Here is a 17,779-nt window from a genome sequence, read left to right on the forward strand (position 1 = left end):
TTGGCTCCTCTCAGTTGGGGAAATCCTCCAGCAGCAGCTGCTGGGACTGAAATCTCAGTCTCTGCCACAGTGGGTTGTGCCAGTGAACTCCCATGGGAAGCACGGGACAGGGGCTGGAGGAACCAAGACTGGTGCTGTGGCCTGTGGGTTCCCTGGACTCCCAGGGGAGCAGGGAAGGATCCTGGCACTACTTCAAGTGCCAGCAGTGAGTGCTGTCCTGGCCACAATTTCTTACCTGGAATGGGGACAGTGGGTGATGGAGTGAAGTTGATGGCACTCAGCATCATCCTGCAGGCTCGTGTTCCCTCTGCAGCATTGGGGATGTGGTGCCACCCCTGCAGTGTCCCTTGTTCCCATGGCCCTGGTACTGCACCTGGAGAGCAGGAACACCTTGTGCCGAGTGTTTTCATTTAGTCTTTCCAAGCCAAAGGAGGTATTTGTGGGATTAGGGAATGGCAGCATGCCCATCCTGTCCTGCCCCTCCCCGTCTGGGGCCATTGGCTGCTTCTGCTCCACACAGGCACTCACCCCAGTGGGGTTTGGTCAGACTGAGGCCAGGCTGGGCTCAGCTGGGGCTGGGGCAAGTCCTGGGGGAGCCAGTGTGGGAAAGGGGAGCAAGAGGGATGGTGATGCCACGCCCATGGTGGGTCATGGGGTGGGAGTCATGTTGCTGGCAGTAGCAGGGAGGGCATCAATCCCAGTGGTGGGAGTGCTGGTTTCCTGCTGCTGGGAATGGCAGGAGCTGATGGCACTTCCTCCTGGCCACGGGAGACAAGCATTGTCCTCATGATGTGTCCAAATCCATCTTCAGCTACGCTCTCGACTGAGCCTCCCTAAACGGGGAAAAATGAGTGTAAATCATGGCTGAGGAACATCTCCTGATATCCCAGAGGAGGCACCGAGGCTGCGCTAAATACAGCGAGAGGCTGTCAGTGCTGGGAACAAACCGTCAGCAGCGAAATAAGTCACTTACACTATTGATTTTTTTTTTAATATTTTTTTCCTTTAAGGCCTGGCTCTCAGGGAAAGCTCTTCTCCTGGGGCAGGAAATCATCTGGAGGGGGAAGGGCTGGTTGGTTTGGGCATTTGATAGTTTTTTACATTTAATTTTTTTTGGTGCCTAATGGTTTGGAAAGAGGGAACTGTTCCACAGTGACGGACACCTGTGATGGTGCTCCTCTCCATTGGGAACCTGGCAGTGGGTTCTGCAGAGGAAGGAGTTAATGGTCTGGAAACGGGCTTGAGTTGTTCTCTGAAGAAATAATTCTTTTCAAGTCATTTTCTTCTGAATTTTATGCTTTAGAGAGTTCCCTGTGTGGGGGCTGCTCTGGGCAGGAGCCTTTGGCTCCCACGTGCTGTGTGGATTCCAGGTGCCTTTCCCACACTGCTCCTGGATCCCCAGGGTGGGGGTTTGGGGTGCAGGGCTGTGACCACTCCAGACCAGGCAAGGGGTGGAGACACTTCATATCCCTGCCCCAGGGATGCTCTCACTTCTCTCCCAGCCAGGGGAAGGGCTGTGCTGGCAGTGACATAAAGAGCCCGTGGTGGTGCTGGTGTGTCTGGAGCACAGTTCCCTCTACCCAGTTCTTTTCTGCTCAGTGTCTTATTTTTTGATGCTGCTGTGGCTCACATGGTGTGAGTGGGTGGGTTGTGTTTTCCCACCTGAGATTCTGCCCACCACGTCCCTGGCTGCCCCTGCACGGGGGGACCCAGCCAGGCTCTGCCTCCAGGCTGGCTGTGCCCAGGATGATTTGTGGAGGAGCAGGCTGTAATGTTGCCTGGCGGGAGCATTGTTTTCCTGCAGTGCACGCAGACCTTTGCAAATAATCTAATAATGCAGGAATGTCAAACTTCAGCTGTGGAAGGAAATCCTTTTATACAGGAATTGTCAAGTCTCTAAACAAGTATCAGAAATGAGCTCGGTATCAATGTGGAGGGTGTTTATTCTGCCCGTCAGAGAGATGAACAACCCAATTCACTCTCCCAGGCAGACGCAGATCTGAGCGTTGGTTCCTGGACCTCAGGAGAGCTCAGTGCTGAGCCTTGGGGTGCCCCCACATGAACCCTTAAAATGGTGAATTTCAAAACAATGCATGAGGCAGCCCCCAGTGCTTCAGCAGCTCTGGGGCTTGGGCTTTTTTTCTGCCAGTTGCTGGGCAGTTTTTGCTGTTGAAAGAGAGCACAGGGTGTGGATGGCCCCAGAACGAGCGTGAGCAGCGTTGGGAGCCAGTAGGAAGGGACCAACCCTCTTGCTTTCATTCTGGGTGTCCTTGGGCTGTGCCAGGTTGGGCCATATCCTCGGGCCTGGTCCCTGTGCCCCAGTGAGCAGATCCTCCCAACTGCCCCACAGGGTCTGGGTCCTCCTGGAGCTGGTGCCCCGAGAGGTGCTGTTGATCTGGCTGATCTCCCATTCCTTTCCAACATCATCCTGTTTATCTGAGCTCCATTGCACCCTCCAGCTCCACAGGTTGCCTTTGCCCAATGGATAGATGTCCCAGGGGACACACATGTAAACCTTGTGGGCACACGAGCTGTGATCATGGGGGATGTGGTGCCACTGGGATCTTTGGTGTCACTGCACAGAAGCTGCCACTGGATTCCCCCATCTGGCAAGTCCCCCCTGAGCAGAACAGAGTGGTGGGCAGGGATGTGGCACTGACAGAGATACAGAGCGTTTCATCTTCGAGAGTGAGTCCCTGGGCCTGTTCTGCTGGATCAGGAGCCCTGTGAGGGAGGCACTGGCTGTTCAGAGCAATATCGAGTGTGCAGATAAGGGACCTCATTACACAGCTGGTGCCGACATCTCTGCTCCAGGAGCCACTGGATGTGCTCCCACTTCTGTGTGTGAGTGGCCTCCCCTGTATCCCTGTCAGACACAGGGGGCTGCACCTGCAGGCAGCACCTGCCCGGCCCCTCTTCACTGATGAATTAAATTGAGGAGGAAAATGGAACCTTCACGGCGTGCTTGAGACGTGCAGGCACTGACTTTTCCCCATCCACTGGGCCCTGCACAGCCCCAGTGCCCATTTGTCATCTGCTGCGGTGGCAGAAAATCAGCTGGAAATGGGGCTTAATTCAGGCTCTGCCTCTAGAGGTGTTCCCAGCTCCTGGAGGAATTTATGCTCTTGGCTTCACCCTGGTGTGATTTAAATATCTCTGATGGTGCACGGGCAGGTTTCAGGCGTTGAGGTGCTTCCCAAAGCAGCCCTGTTTGCTCAGCAGCTCCAGGCACCTTTCCCTCAGGAAGTCTGGAGCCCTTTGCTGCTGCTGCTGCTGCTGCCACCTCCATCCCCGAGTGGGACCCTCTGAACTGGCCACAGGACCCTCTGAATCCAACTGGCCACACCATTGAGGAATATCTGTCTGTCACCACCACTCCCTCCTTCCCTCAGCTTTTAACTCTGGAGGGAATAATGAACTTGGGCAGAGATCAATGCTCTGCTCTGAGCTGGGCTTTATTCTGACATGCGGCAAACGCTGCAGTGGGTACAACTTTTTTTTAATTATTGATTAGTAACGCTGGTTCGAGGCAGTGCAGCTCCTGCCCAGGGACCTGCCTTGCTGGGGGGAATGGGAACAACATCCCCATTCCTTCTGCTGGAGCCCTGCCGAGGGAAGGGGGAGGAAATACAGTCAGTATTTTCAAATCCAATTTAAAGAATCTCTTTGTAGCAAACATCTGTCATCTCATGGCAGAAAACACCTGAAATAATCTGATTTTTACTGTTTATCTAGATAGCAAATATTCCTCATATTGCTCTGGCGTGCATGGATATTCTCATGTGAGTGATGTCTGCCCTGTGCCTCCCCCACTGCTGAGGCTGATGTGTAAGGCAGGGATGTGGCACCACCAGGTCCCTCAGGGCATTTTTAGGCTTTTCAGAAGAGGTGTATGAGTTGCACTGTGCTGGTGCTGGGGTGTGACCTGCTCGAGGGGCAGCTCTGGGGGCACTGGGGCTGCTGATGGGTTTGGCCTCAGGATTTTTGCAGCCAAAGGGAGATTGGGATTTTGCCTGTCCCATGAAACGCTGCTCGTGGCAGGGGCAGGGTGGTTGTTCCAGCTCTCTCTGGAGCGGGGGATGCCAGCCCGGCTGCTGCCCCCAGTCCCAGCATCGGGGCCCTGAGGCTGTGTGAGCCCACACCCACCCCGGCTCCAGGTTTTCCATTCTGAGACCGGTCTTGCACGGTCTGGGGCAGCGATGGGGACACACGTGGGGACGTTTAAAGACCCCTCAAACCGCTCCCAGACGGGCCCTGTCCCTTTGTCAGTGCAGCCGGAGCCCCGGGCACCGCATCCCCCGCGCTGCATCTGCAGGCGCTGGGGCCGTGCTGGGATGTGCTGGGCAGTACTGGGCTGAGCCATACAGGGCCATACCATACTGGGCTGAGCCGTACCGGGCTGTGCCGTACGGGCCGTGCTCTGCCCTGTGCGGCGCCTGGCGCTGTCCTGGGTGCTGAAGCCGCTCCCGCAGAGCCCGGCCGTGCGCGGGGCTCTCGCCCTGCGGCGAGCGGAGCCAGGGCGGAGCGCACCCGGGGGTGCCGCGGTGCCGGGGGGTCTCGGCGAGGCGGTGTGGGGGGTCCCGGCCGTGGTGGGAGCTCCTGGGGGGGCAGGGCGGGGCGGAGCGGGGAGGTCCCAGCAGTGTCCGGCGGACGGTGAGGAGGTCCCGAGCCTGCCGGGGGGTCCCGGCGGGGCGGGGCAGGGGGTACCGGGGGGATGGTAAGGGGAATCCTGGGGGTGCCAGTGGGCGGCAATGGGGTGCCGGGGGTCAGCAGTGGGGTGCGGGGGTCAGCAGTGGGATACCGGGGGTCAGCAGTGGGATGCCGGGGGTCAGCAGTGGGGTGCCGGGGGTCAGCAGTGGGGTGCGGGGGTCCCGAGTGGGCGCGGCGGGCGCAGCCCCGCCCCGCGCAGTTTAAGAATGAACCGTGGGAAAAAAAACTTGGGGGGTGCGCGGGGCCGGATCCCTCCGCCGGGCGGGGGAGGCTCCGGGCGAGCCGCGGCACCGCCTCGGCGCGCGGCGCCCTCCGCGCGAGGGAAGAGCTCCGCAGCGCGGCGGCGCCGGGACCGGCGCAGCCCCGGGGACAGGGACAGGGCTCGGCCCGGCCGCGCCGCCGCCCCCGGGACGGACGTGCCCGCGGCAAGATGGGCGCCCTGGCCCTGGCCCTGGGGATTTTCCACTACCTGGGGCTCTACCTGCAGCTCGGCGCCGCCTCCCGACACCCCCCGTGGGACGCCCCGGCGGCGGGCAGCGGTGAGGCGGCGGCGGCGGTGGGGCTCGGGCTCGGGCTCGGGCGCGGGGCGGCTGCACGGGGGGCGCTCCCGGGGCTCGGTGCCCCGCGGGGATGGCGGGGTGTCGAGGCGGTCCCTGCCCGGGCAGCCGGACGGGTGCGGGGGGTCGGGGGTCCCGGTCGGGCTCCGCCGCCTCGGGCAGCCCCGCGTCGCGGTCCGTCGCGCCGGCGGCGCCGACGAGCGGCGGGCGGCCGGGGCGAGCCGGGGTTGGGCTCCGCTGCTCCCGTCCCCGGGGCCTCCGCCGCTTGGCTGTCGAGACGGGGGCTCTGCTCTGTGCGTCCCGGTGCCCGCCGCCACCCGCACCCCGTGTCCGTGAGCCTCCCGGTGCCCTCTGCGGTCTACACGCCGTCACCGTGTGCCGCCCGGTGCCGCCCGGTGTGCCCCCCGCCCCGGCAGCGGCTCCTCCGCCGCCTCCCGCTCCTCCGCCCGCTCCGGGGCGTGCTGGCTCGGCGGGTCGGGGCTGCCGAGTCCGCCCGTACCCACCGGGGCTGGGGAAGGGGAACCTCTTTGGCATCCTGCGCTCGCCGGTGGCGAACCTACCCTGGCGTGGGGCCGGTTTCCCTGTGGGTGCCGGGAAGGTGAGAGGGGACCGAGCCCCCGGAGGAGGCTGCCGAGACCCTCCTCGCTCTCTGTGGGGTGACACGGGCGGGTTCAAACATGAGCCCGAGGAGTGACCACGGGTGCGTGCTGGGTGCCCAGCGTGCCAGCTCTTCCCCTCGCCCGGCTCCGGAGCCTCCCGGCATGTGGAGGGACCCATTCCCTGCCCCAGGGAGCCTTCAGGCACACGGTGCCTCCGGCCGTGCCAGGGGGGAGGTGTGAGGTGTCCCGCAGTTTGTGGTGTCCCCCAGCGGAGCACCCGCCTGCCCAAGGAGGGGGTGAGCAGCCTCTGCATTGGGGGGATCACTGCGGGAGGGTTGCCAGACCTGCCAGCCTGGCATGCCAGAAGGAGAGGTGGGTGAGGAGCCTCCATTAGCCGCTGCCGCTCCCCTCAGAAATTCAGCAATAGGCAAATAAATAGTGAAATGGTCGCTGCGAGGGAGAAGGGAGCCAAGGAGAAGAAATATTCTGGGAGGGCGAGTGCACTTTGGAGCCACATTACAGCTCGCTACTCGAGCAGTTCTGCAGCAACTCACTTAATCACAACAGAAACCTTTATTAACGATACTGAAAAGCAGTGAATAAGTGGGTCATGTATAATAAGCCATTTGTGTTCAGTAGGTGAATACCAATTTGATAAAAGCTGTGTGTGCTGAAAACCTGTATAAATCGCTGTTTAGCAGATCAGAGATTGATCATTTCATTACTGGCTGGTACAGCTTTCCCTCTGCACCGTGAAGAGTCCAGTGGGTCAGGAATGTGGAGCGGGAGAGGGGCCATGGCCGGTGGGATGGATTCGGCTGTGGCTGGTGGGGTCGGGCAGGTCCTGCCAGGCTTTGCCCACAGCAGGCAGTGCCCGGAGCTTGCCGCCATCTCTGCCCAGTTCTGGCGGCCTGGAGGAGCCTCCACGGCATCGTAAGGCTCTGGGAGTGGGTTTGCTCTTCCTCTTAACTTGTCCACAGCAGATGTAGTGAGGGAATCGACCGGGAGCAGCATGTGCTCTGCAGGCATTGGCAGGAGACCATGAGCACCCCTGGGGCGCAAGCGGCTCCCCCATCCTGCCAGTCCACAGTGGGCAGCGAGGCTCTGCTCACAGGGCAGCCAGGACTGACAAGTCACAGTCAAACAAAGTCCTTTCCCTGCCCCCACAGCGAAGGCTCTGCCTTGGGCAAGGATGGAAACAGAATGGGCTCCATCTGCCCTGTGAGAGCGCCTGAGCCGCAGGATCCCTCCCGCCATCCCTTCCCTACCCACAGCGCTGCCTCTCGCGTCTCTCTGCTCTCCTCAGGCTGGCGCCTTCAATTATTCATGCCCCCCATTGCAGCCTGTGCACGCTGGGCTGCTGCCATCGGCTTTCACGCGGTCTGGCTGGGAAGCTCCAGCCGCCCTTCCAGCCTGCTGGCTCCGGAGCGGGGCAGGGGAGCAGGAGCAGCCCGGCTCCTTCCCGGCTCCATGTGAGGCGGCATCGCCTCGCCGGCAGCAGAGCCGCGGCTGGAGGATGGAGGGAGCGGGCACCGGCTCCCCAGGGCACTGCCCTGCTCCGTGCCCGCACACCCCGGTGATTATTCTATCAATTACTTTCATAAACACTTTGCATTCTGCCGGATATTTTCACACTTCCTGATGGGAATTCTCCACCCGATGTGTTTTTCCTGCTGCTGTTCGTGCAGTCATTCAACGCAATTACATCTGACACCTCTCCTCATCAAACGTCTGGGCTTTCTCTTCCCTTGAAGCGGCTGACAGACGACGGGCCAGACACTGGGAATTATTACGTTAGGACAGTGACAGCTAATTTTAATCAGAACGTTCCCTGTGAGCGAGGCGGGAATCAAACCAACGGCCGGCACGGCTGTGCACGGTCTGGGAGCTGCAGGCAGGATGGCAGGGCTGGAGGGAGGACCCAGAGGGGGTCAGCGAGCTGGTTAATCTCCATCGTTCCCCTCTCCATCAAGGGCCTCTCCGGAGGCTGGGCAGGCACCCAGGCGGGAACCTTGTGGGTGCTCTCCCTTTCACAGCTCCTCTGTGATTTTGGTTCACAGCGAGAGGGACTGATGTGCCGTGGGACAGACAGCCCTTCCTGGTCCCATTGCCAACTGTCCTGGCTCTCTCCAAGCTCCTCTTCTCCATGGCTGTTTCCCTCCTGCAGGGTTCCGTCCTGCCTGGCTGCCCACTCCCTGCAGCTCCATCTGAGGTGGGTGTCCGACTGGGCACCAGGGGTGTTGGCTGGGCTTGGGTGTGTTGAGGGCATTGGTGCCTTGTACCATGTGGTCCTTGTGAAGCTGAACTGGGATGAGCCCACCAGTGATGGAGCTGGAAGAGCCAGGCAGGAGGTGCCGTTCCTGTGAGCACCAAGCACTGCTGGCTCTGTGGGATGGGACCAGCCCTGTGTGTGGTGTGAGCAGCTCTTGGCAGTGGCAGTGCCAGTGGCTCGTGTTTTGGGTCCTGGGTGTGAGACTGGTGGGGCTGACCTTCAGCAGGGCAAAGCTCCTGTCTGCCCCATCCCAGCTCCTGCCTGCTGGAAACATCTGCTGGCCGAGAGCAGCACCAGAGAGAGTGGTGGCTGCAGGATGGCTGCACATGCTGCTGGGGTCCCACTGGGAGCTATCAAAAAAGGCCATTTTAGGGCTTTGGTACTTATGCTTTCAAATAACAGCTCTTCCTTGTGCTGCCCTTTGGGAGGGAATTGTCTGAGAATCACAACTTCCCAGGAGCCAGTCATGAGCAGTGAGTCCCCTTACCTGGGCAAAGCTTTGAGTAGCCAAGGCCAGGATAAGAGAACTCACCACTGGCATCTTTCCCACTGTGGCAGTAAAACCAGGGCAGCAGAAAGTGCTGGGCGCAAGAGCTGGGGCAGCCCCACTCAGTGGGGCACTGCTGGAAATACCTGCAGGCTTCAAGGTTAATTCCATCTCCCTGGTAAGGTGAGTGCTGGCTGGACCACAGTCACTGAGTTAGCTGGATTTTTTTCTGGTTTTAATTTATGCTGCAAATTTGAGCTCCTTCTCCTGCTAATATGACAGTAAATAGGGGCAGAGCAATGGCACTGCCAACCCCAGCGTGTGGCAGGAGCCTCCCGGCCCCAGCCATGGCCACAACACTCCAGCCTGGGTGTCTGGTGGGAAGGGAGATGCCTGGATTGCTGGAGGAGAGCGGTGCTTGCCACCCAAGTGCTCTGCCCGGCTCGGCTGCCGCAGCCGGAGCCACCTGCCCTGTCTCACCGGTGCCGTGTTTATGCCGCGGTTTGCACCGCGCTGTGTTTGGTGCCCTGGGGTCGGCAGCCCAGCTCGCAGCCTTGACAGGAGGAAATGCATCCACAGCTGTTAGAGGTGGTGGGGAGAGGAGGGAGGCTGCAGCCTGACCTGTGCAGCAGCCACTGGCACACCTGGTGTCCCCGTGGTGGGGACAGTGTGTGTCACACAGCCAGTGCCCTGGGGTAGTGCCCAGGCCTCAGCTCCTGCATCCATCCAGAGGGTGCCTCCTCTGCCTCCTGCTCTCCCGGGGTGTGTCCTGCTCAGGCAGCCCATGACAATGAGTGGGGGGTCCTGTGGCACCCACAAGGATCCGTCTCTCTCTGGGTCTCTGCTCAGTGTGTGTGCCAGGATGTGCCTCGGGTGCTCTTGCTGCCAGCCAAACATGGTGCTGCTGCAGCCGGGGCCGTCACTCCCCATCCGCCACACAGGTCAGGGGTGTCTGGGGAGGTGAAGGAGCTGGAGGTGTTGTGGGCAGGTGTCCTCAGTGGTGGATGCTGTTGGGCACTCTTGTTTTTCCTGCAGTGGTGCAGCTCAAACCAAGCAGGTCGGAGTTGCCCCGTGCTGGGGATGCAGGGCAGGGTTTGGATGGACATGCTGGTGGGCAGGAGCAGGTGCAGAGGGGCTTCTCAGCTCCCCTGGCCCCTGTCCATGCCCAGCATGGGACAGAGCGAGACTCCAGCCCTGCTGCCTGCCCAGCACGTGCCACCCTGCCAGCCAGTGGCTCCAGCAAGGAGCTCCAATGCTGTTGGTCAGGGATATGCTGACTGGGTGAATAACAGGCATTTGCAATATTTCATTGCCCTCCAGCACACATTTGCACAAACATTAGCCCGGGGGTGTGCCCATGGTGCTGCTCCAGCCATGGGTGTCCTCAGTGCCTTGTGGGGGCTGTGGTGGGGGGCCATGGCAGGTGGGTCTGTGGGTCATTTCCAGGTACTCTGGACAATGCATGAGCTGCCCTTGCCCCAGCATGGGTCAGGTGGGGGCTGCCCCATCCCTGCTGCCCTCAGCCCCCCCCCATGTGGGGCAGGGTCACGGTGAGGTGCCCGCCACAGGGAGGGAGCACACAGCCCGTCTGTCTCCAGTTTATGAGAGCACCAAGCTGTCCCAGCAGGCATTTTCAATTCCGTTTATCTGTGTTTCCCCATTGAGTTCATTTTATTTCCCCTGATTTTTGTTTCCTGGAAGATTTATTGATCCTGATGTTCTCAGTTTATGACAGGTAGCAGCCATAAAGCACGCGGAGCAACGGCCCCCAACGGCGCCCTCCCTCCCACCATGAGGATGTCACACCAATGTCAGTGGGGGGAGAGGGATGGTGCTGGTGACAGAGGGGCCTGGGTGGAAGGGGACCAGCGTGCTGGAGGGGCCAGGGCACTGGCCAGTGTTGGTGACTCGCCTGGTGTTGGTGGGAGCAGGGTCCAGGCAGCTTGGCTGTCCTGGTGCAGGGTCCATGCCTGGCTTACTCATGGCTGGGGCTGCCTGGCAGGGTCCTGATCCCCTCTGCCCATGTCCCTGTGGAAGGGCAGGGCTGGGGCCAGGCAGTGCATCAAGTCCTGTCCTCGCTACATCACCTCTGTCCAGGCATCTGAGATCCACAGTGTCCCCTGGGGAGAGTACAAGATGTCACTGTAGGCTGCATCTGAGAGACATCTGCCCCCAGCAAAGCTGATGACCCTGGTCATCCATCCATGGGACCTGCCCTCCTCTGGATGCACCTGAAGGTGGCTGAGCCCTGGGGTTAATTAATACATACACTTCCCAATTCAAAATGGAAAGAAATAAGGTACTTGATTCAACCCAACTTTTCCCTGCTCATCTGCCAAATTCCTGTCTGTGGGAGCAGATTTTAATCATGTTTAGAGCAATTTGGACCTGACTGGAGCTCTCAAGTCATCATCCCCTTCTCTGCACTGCTGGAGGTGTGGGACCTGGGGGGCTGGCACAGCCTGTGCTGGGACACACTGGCTTTGGCCATTGCTTAATCCTGTGGGGCAAGAGCCTGATCCTGGCTGTGGCCAGGGAATGGGTGGGTGAGTGCTGGTTAACAGCTGGACAAAACAGCCTCAGCACCACCATGGCAGGAGTACAGAGAAACCCTTTGCCCTGTGTTGAGAAGACCCTCCTGCTCCTCCCACAGCCCTTGGCCACTGGAGCTGTCCCTTCACCTGCAGCTCCCTCCACTCTCCAACACAGAACCCAGGTGGCTGCTGGTGCTGCATCCTGGGCACGCAGGGAGTGGGAGCAGCACTGGGAACCCCCCAGCAGCCCCAGCCTTGGCAAACCCTGGTGCTGGGTATTTTCCTCTGTTCCCTGCTGAGATGGATTAAAGGAAAGCGATAAGTGGATGGGATTTCTGTGCGTCCAGAGGGACGGGGAGATATTAGAAGTATTAACTTTTCGTCTGGGCTGATAATAATTGGTTTTCAGAGGGATCAGGGTTGGTGAAGGCTCTGTTCCCGACAGGCTGTGTGTCCCAGGGGGCTCTGGTGGCACCGGTGGGACCTCACGGTGTCTGTGAGCCGGCAGCGCCGGCAGCGTGAGGTGGTGGGTGAGGACGGGAGTCCCAGAGCAGCCTCTGCAGCCCGAGCAGTGCCGGGACATTCAGGGCGCTGCCAGCCCTGTCCGGGGCCGGGCCATGCAGAAGCCATCGCCGAACGCGGCAGCAGCGTCTGGCAGAGCCCGGCACGGCAGGGCCGTCTTTACGGAGGAACAACAGTCTCTCCAGAGGAGATGAAAAGAATTCTAATTACATCTCCGAACAATATTTGTTTTGAGTGAGGAAAGCAAACCATATGGCGTGTGGGAGCCTGTTTGGGGCTGCATTAGTGGAGGATTTGTTTTTCATTTATGTCCTGATTTGAGAGAGATGTGATTGTGCTTTATTTATTTATTACACCTCGGAGGCACGTGGGGTCCCGCACTCACTTTGGGGCAGAGGTCCCAGAGGTGCTGTGAGAGCAGAGAGCCACCGGCTCCCGCTCCCTCCCTTTCCTCCCGAGTCTCTTTGTACAGTGCCAGGGAATGGGTGGGCCGGGTGGCTCTGCCAGGGGTGGAGGTGGGGCACTGCTGAGGGCAAGGAGAAGCTGGGAATGACAGGGACCTGTTTGCTCTGCCGAGGAGGCCGGCTCTGTTTGGCTGGGGAGGGATGCAGGCACTCCTGGTGACCCATGGCCAGAGGCGCCGTCCTGCCGGGCCCGCGGTGTGTCCCGCAGGCGCCCGCAGCCCCCGCTCTGTCTCCCGCAGCTCTTTTCACCGAGACCCCGCATGACATGACGGCGCAGGCGGGCGAGGACGTGGAGATGGCGTGTTCCTTCCGCGGCAGCGGCTCCCCGTCCTACTCCCTTGAGATCCAGTGGTGGTACGTCCGCAACCACAAGGACTGGACGGACAAACAAACGTGGGCTTCCAGCCAGGTAATGCCCCTCGTCCTCCCCCTGCGCAGCAGCAGCACAGCGAGGCAGAGCCCTCCAGGCAGAGCCCTTCCCCGTCTCGCCCAGGGCAGGGGCTTTGCTTGCAGCCACTCTCGGGTTTTGGTGGGGGACCCCAAAGTGCAGCAGCATCTCCCGTGCTGACTGGACTGCAGAGCAGGATCTCACCCCTCTCTGCACGGACAAGAGAGAAGCCTGGGGGTCCCTTGGTACAGGATCCTGCGCTGCCCGGCATCCGGCTGCACTGAGGATGCTCCGGAGCCAGCGGGGCTGGGCTGTCCTGGATGCCCTTCCCAGCCGAGGGGCCCCCTGGCCCATTCCCGTGACCAGTCCGAGGTAGACTCTTTGTTTTTGTGCTTATGCCTTTGCCTATCTCATCACCAGCACATCCCTCCGGCCCTACACCCTCCATCCCTCCCTTTTCCCCTGTTTCCCTCTGTATTGGTCCGGCAAACAGCTGTCTCTTTATTTCTCTCTCTGTTCACACAGAGATAAGGGCCAAAGAATGGGAAGCAGCTTTGGGGATTTTAATGAGCCTCTGTTGTCCAGAGCTGCTGCTGGTGTTGCCATAAATCGAGAAGCCTCGGGGCAGCGCTGCCGAGGGGAGCATTGCCGGGGGCCAAGGGTGGTGGGGCCAGGGGTGTCAGGGCGTTGGGAATGCCCAGCCCGTGGCTGCAGAGGAGGAATATTGGCAGCGATGGGAGCAGGTGCTGGCAGTGACACAGACAGGGTTGCAGGGACAGGGGGCACTGCTGCAGCGGTGATGCTGCAGTGATTGGGGCTCCATCCCCAGTCCTGGATTGGGGAGCACCTGCTGATGGAGCTGAGTGCAGGGGGACCTGTGAGTGACCACCCTGTGCCCTCTGGCCCTGGGGTTCCTCCCATCCTGGGTGCCCCGTTTGGCTCCAGCTGCCCTGGCTGGCTGAGTTTGCTGGGGCTGAGCCTCCCCTTCTCCTCCTTGCTTGGGGCAGCCATCCTGGGGGTGGGAAGGGATCCGGTGGGCTACCCCCTACTCCCAGCTGAGCTGACCACTTCTCTTCCCTCTCTGGCCCCCCCATCCTGGTTCTCCCACAGCTGAAATCATCACCACCAGAGGAGCCCGGGAAGGACGCAACCAAAATCAGCGTGAGTTTGTGTGACAGTTCTTGTGAGGGCTGTGCCTGAGGGCTCACTGGAATGTTCGGCTCATCCCACCGGTGCTGCAGTGCCATAGGCTGGGAACACTGGCCTGGGGGGGCTGGGTCTGCCTTCTTCTCCCTGGCACAACAGGGCACAGCCTGGACCCAGAGCCCCGTCCAGCATGTGAGTGACACGTTAATGCCAGGGATAAAATAATCCAATTGGCTGAGCGGATTAGCATCCCAAAGCCATTTAGGCTCATGTGAACAGAATGAGGAGACACTAATCAGTTAAATAAAACACTGGTGGCCTCCCACTGCCCAGCACGTACCCCCCTGCTCTCCCTGCCTTGGGGGGCTCTGTGTTTGGGGCTGCCACAGACACAGTGCAGTGTTGGAAAGTGCTTCCCACCATCATCCCTGTCCCACCAGCCTCTCCTGGCTCTTCCATTTTTCCCTCACTGAGTGGGCAAGGGGGGAATGGGCCTGCCCAGGTACCCAGGATCAGTCCCTCATCCTCAGGAAAAGACCAAGTGTATTTTACAAGGAGCCCAATGCTGGAACCCATCCCCATGGGGGCATCACCCCTCAGCACCCACCTGCAGGGAGCAGCGTGGGATTCTCCTGCTGGTAATGAGTCCCATTCCAGGGGCCACATCCCCTTTGACTGATCCACACCCACAATCCATATCCAAACTTCAGCAGGTTCCTCGAGGATCTGTCCCTCCCCAGGCTGCTGTGGCTTGCTGCCCCACAAACAGCCAAGTCCCAGCGCTGCTGCTGGAGCAGCCAGAGCCTGGGCTCTTCCAGGCTTTGCCAGACCCTGTCTGTGTTCCCATGTCCCACCCCAGCCCTGCTCCCAGGACAGGAAGGGCTAAGGCAGGTGGATGGAGCCATCCTGGGGCTAATGCTCCCTCTTAGCTCATCTGTTGCATTGCATATTTCAGCATAATTAGGCAGTTGATTGCAAGCCGAGATGGAATTGATGTGTGTGAGGGTAACCAGGATTTGTTTCGAACTGCTCGAGGTGTGACGCCTCTGCTGCCTCCTCCAGATCCAGGCAGCAGGGAGGGGCTGGAGCCTCAAACCTCTTTTGTTTGTTGTTATTTCAAATGTCCTTGATCATGAAGTGTTTACGGAATGGAGGAGGTAAATTAACACATGTGGCTCTGATGGAACTTGTGGTTCAGCCATGGCAGCAGGTGACTGGGAACAAACAGCAGCAGGAGCCGCTGTGCCAGGCACCCCTTGGCTGTTTGTTATCCACCAAACACACCTGGTGCTGGAGGCACTGGCCCTGCCTGGAGCTACTGTGCTTTGTGGGGATGAGGAGAAGGGAAATACAGTGGGTCTGGATTTGTTTTTTCCCCTGCAGAGCACAGGGCTGAGCTGGTGCTGGACACAGCACACCTGCCCATCCTGGCTGTACCAGGGGCTCTGCCCTATTCCCGTGGTCAGACTGGCCTGTTGCTGCCCAGTCTGTGCTGGCAGAGCCACAAGAGTAATGGATGATCATAAAATCCTCCCTCCTGAGGCTCAGTGACCTGTTGGGCAGCAGCTCCTTGGCCACTGGCGGCACCAGCAAATTGGGGTTTTATTTTATTAGTTCTAAATTTCCCAGCCATTAATTTCAGTGATTTCTGGCTCTTCCAACAAAGAGGGTTTTTTTGAAACTCTTTTCCCATGACAGCCTCAGCATCTGGGTATGCTCACACCAGGGCCTGGGAGCTCCTGCCCCTGCCTTGTCCTGTTCCCACTGGACCCCCAACTGAGCATGAGCTGTGGCACCAGCTGCCTCTCAGCAGCCCATGGTGTGCAGGGCAGCCAAACACAGCAGCTTGTATGTGCTCATGTGTGCTTGTGTGTGCTTGTGTGTGCTTGTATGTATGTGCTCATGTGTGTTTGTATGTACTCATGTGTGCTTGTGTGTGCTTGTGTGTGCTTGTATGTGCTCATGTGTGTTTGTATGTACTCATGTGTGCTTGTGTGTGCTCGTGTGTGCTTGTATGTGCTCACGTGTGCTTGTATGTGCTCGTGCGTGCTTGTGTGTGCTCATGTGTGTTTGTATGTACTCATGTGTGCTTGTGTGTGCTTGTATGTGCTCACGTGTGCTTGTGTGTGCTCGTGTGTGCTTGTATGTGCTCACGTGTGCTTGTATGTGCTCATGTGTGCTTGTATGTGCTCACGTGTGCTTGTATGTGCTCGCGTGTGTGCTTGTATGTGCTCACGTGTGCTTGTATGTGCTCGTGTGTGCTTGTGTGTGCTCATGTGTGTTTGTATGTGCTCATGTGTGCTTGTGTGTGCTTGTGTGTGCTTGTATGTGCTCACGTGTGCTTGTATGTGCTCACGTGTGCTGGTATGTGCTCATGTGTGCTTCTATGTGCTCCTGTGTGCTTGTATGTGCTCGTGTGTGCTTGTATGTACTCATGTGTGCTTGTGTGTGCTTGTGTGTGCTTGTATGTGCTCATGTGTGCTTGTATGTGCTTGTGTGTGCTGGTATGTGCTCGTGTGTGCTTGTATGTGCTCACGTGTGCTGGTGAGTGCATGTGCTGGCACTGGCTGCCACCGTGGTGCAGGGCTGTGGAAACACTGGGGGGTCCTGGTTCCAGCACTGCCTCCTTTGCATTTGGGGTGGATTTTGCCTCTCTCCAGCCCCATTTCTAAACACCATAAAATCCTCAGCTAACAAATGCAGCGGTGAGTAGAAAAATGGCCTTTGCCATCCAGTGTGATTATAGGGAACGGAGCCAGGGGCCTCCGGGCGGGTTATAAATCTGATTTATTGACCCAGCCCAGAGCAGCCACGGCTCTGGTTAGTGAGTAAGTCTTAAATTTCATTGGGTGATAAATACTGAGAGCGAATCAATTTGGTAGAAAAGCTAATTAGGCAGCGTGGTTCTGCATTGATCTCCGAGCCCTGCGCAGCCGGGTGCGAGCCAGGGCTTCCATCACCCCGTGGGCCCGGGCTGGGGCTGGGGGCCCTGTGCCAAATGCCAGGCTTCAAACACTTTACCAGGTCCTTCCCAGAACGCGGCTGGGGCATGGCATGGTGGCACACAGTTGGAGGAGGCACTGAGCTGGATGACTGGGGGGCAGGGGGAGTCCTGGAGACCATCTGACCCCCCATGTGCCCTGCTGCAGGTGGTGAAGGTGGTTGGCAGCAACATCTCCCACAAGCTGCGGCTGTCGCGGGTGAAGGTGGAGGACGAGGGGACCTACGAGTGCCGGGTGATCGACTCCAGCGATGGCAAGGCACGGCACCACAAGGTGAAGGCGTACCTGCGGGTGGAGGCGCCGGGGGGCCCGGGGCACCCCCAGGACACCGAGCTGCAGGGCGCCCCGCTGGCAGACCTGGCCGTGCCAGGCTCGGCCCATGCACATCACCACCACCACCACCACAAAGCCGGGAAGGAGCTGAAGAAGCGCTCGGCAGACGCCTCCTGTGTGCTGTAGGCAGGTGGCCTGGGGGGACGCCAGAGCCTCCCTCCGCCCTGGACTCAGCGGAGCCATCGAGGGTCCTGTACCCCCTGCCAGAGACTGGCCCACCACCCCATCTTGTTCACCACCCCCATCACCTCCCCATCCCACAGGTTGCCACAGGTTTCTCCCCCCACCCTGTGGCGCAGCAGTGCCAGGGCTGGGGGTGGGAGCAGGACCATATCTGTGCCAGGGGCGCATCGCTGGGACTGTGCTCGGGGCCAGGGCGTGTGCCCACATGTGATGATCCCCATCCCCACAACCTTCCGTGGGTGGACACCTGCTCTTGCTCCCACCGCAGTGCCGTGGGCTGTGCTGTACCCGAGCTCTCCACCCAGTGAAGACCCCCCTGCCCACGGGCCCTTCCCTGCTGTCCCTTGTGCTTCGCAGAACCAGTTGCCTTTTCCTGTAGGCTGCCCCATTTAGTTGCTCAGTTCCAGCCCCACAGTGCTTCTCTAAGTTCCAGCCTCCATCCTACAGCCCGTGTGTATTGCCCTGCCCTGTCCCTGTATGCCCCGAAGCCCCCCAGCACGTCAAGGCCTGAGCTCAGCAGAGGAAGGATGGCATGGCACACTCCTGGCACGCTCCTGGCACACTCTGGCATCGCTCAGCCAG

At 59.7% G+C, this 17,779-nt stretch overlaps 1 protein-coding gene across 1 annotated transcript; it reads left to right on the forward strand.

The window, feature by feature from the left end:
* Positions 1-4,999: 4,999 nt before the first annotated feature.
* On the forward strand, positions 5,000-17,243 carry VSTM2L (V-set and transmembrane domain containing 2 like). The gene is made up of 4 exons (XM_071572836.1): positions 5,000-5,249; positions 12,385-12,554; positions 13,644-13,694; positions 16,829-17,243. The coding sequence occupies exons 1-4, from the start codon at positions 5,141-5,143 to the stop codon at positions 17,138-17,140; spliced, it is 642 nt and encodes a 213-aa protein (XP_071428937.1). The 5' UTR covers positions 5,000-5,140; the 3' UTR covers positions 17,141-17,243.
* Positions 17,244-17,779: the final 536 nt, after the last annotated feature.

Source organism: Pithys albifrons, chromosome 18 (assembly GCF_047495875.1).
Source record: "Pithys albifrons albifrons isolate INPA30051 chromosome 18, PitAlb_v1, whole genome shotgun sequence".
In the NCBI taxonomy this organism is placed as follows: domain Eukaryota; kingdom Metazoa; phylum Chordata; class Aves; order Passeriformes; family Thamnophilidae; genus Pithys; species Pithys albifrons.

Coding starts and splice junctions, on each gene's coding strand:
- VSTM2L (XM_071572836.1), top strand. CDS start 5,141: ATGGGCGCCCTGGCCCTGGCCCTGGGGATTTTCCACTACCTGGGGCTC. Junction 5,250..12,384: donor CGCCCCGGCGGCGGGCAGCG/GTGAGGCGGCGG, acceptor TGTCTCCCGCAG/CTCTTTTCACCGAGACCCCG. Junction 12,555..13,643: donor AAACGTGGGCTTCCAGCCAG/GTAATGCCCCTC, acceptor GTTCTCCCACAG/CTGAAATCATCACCACCAGA.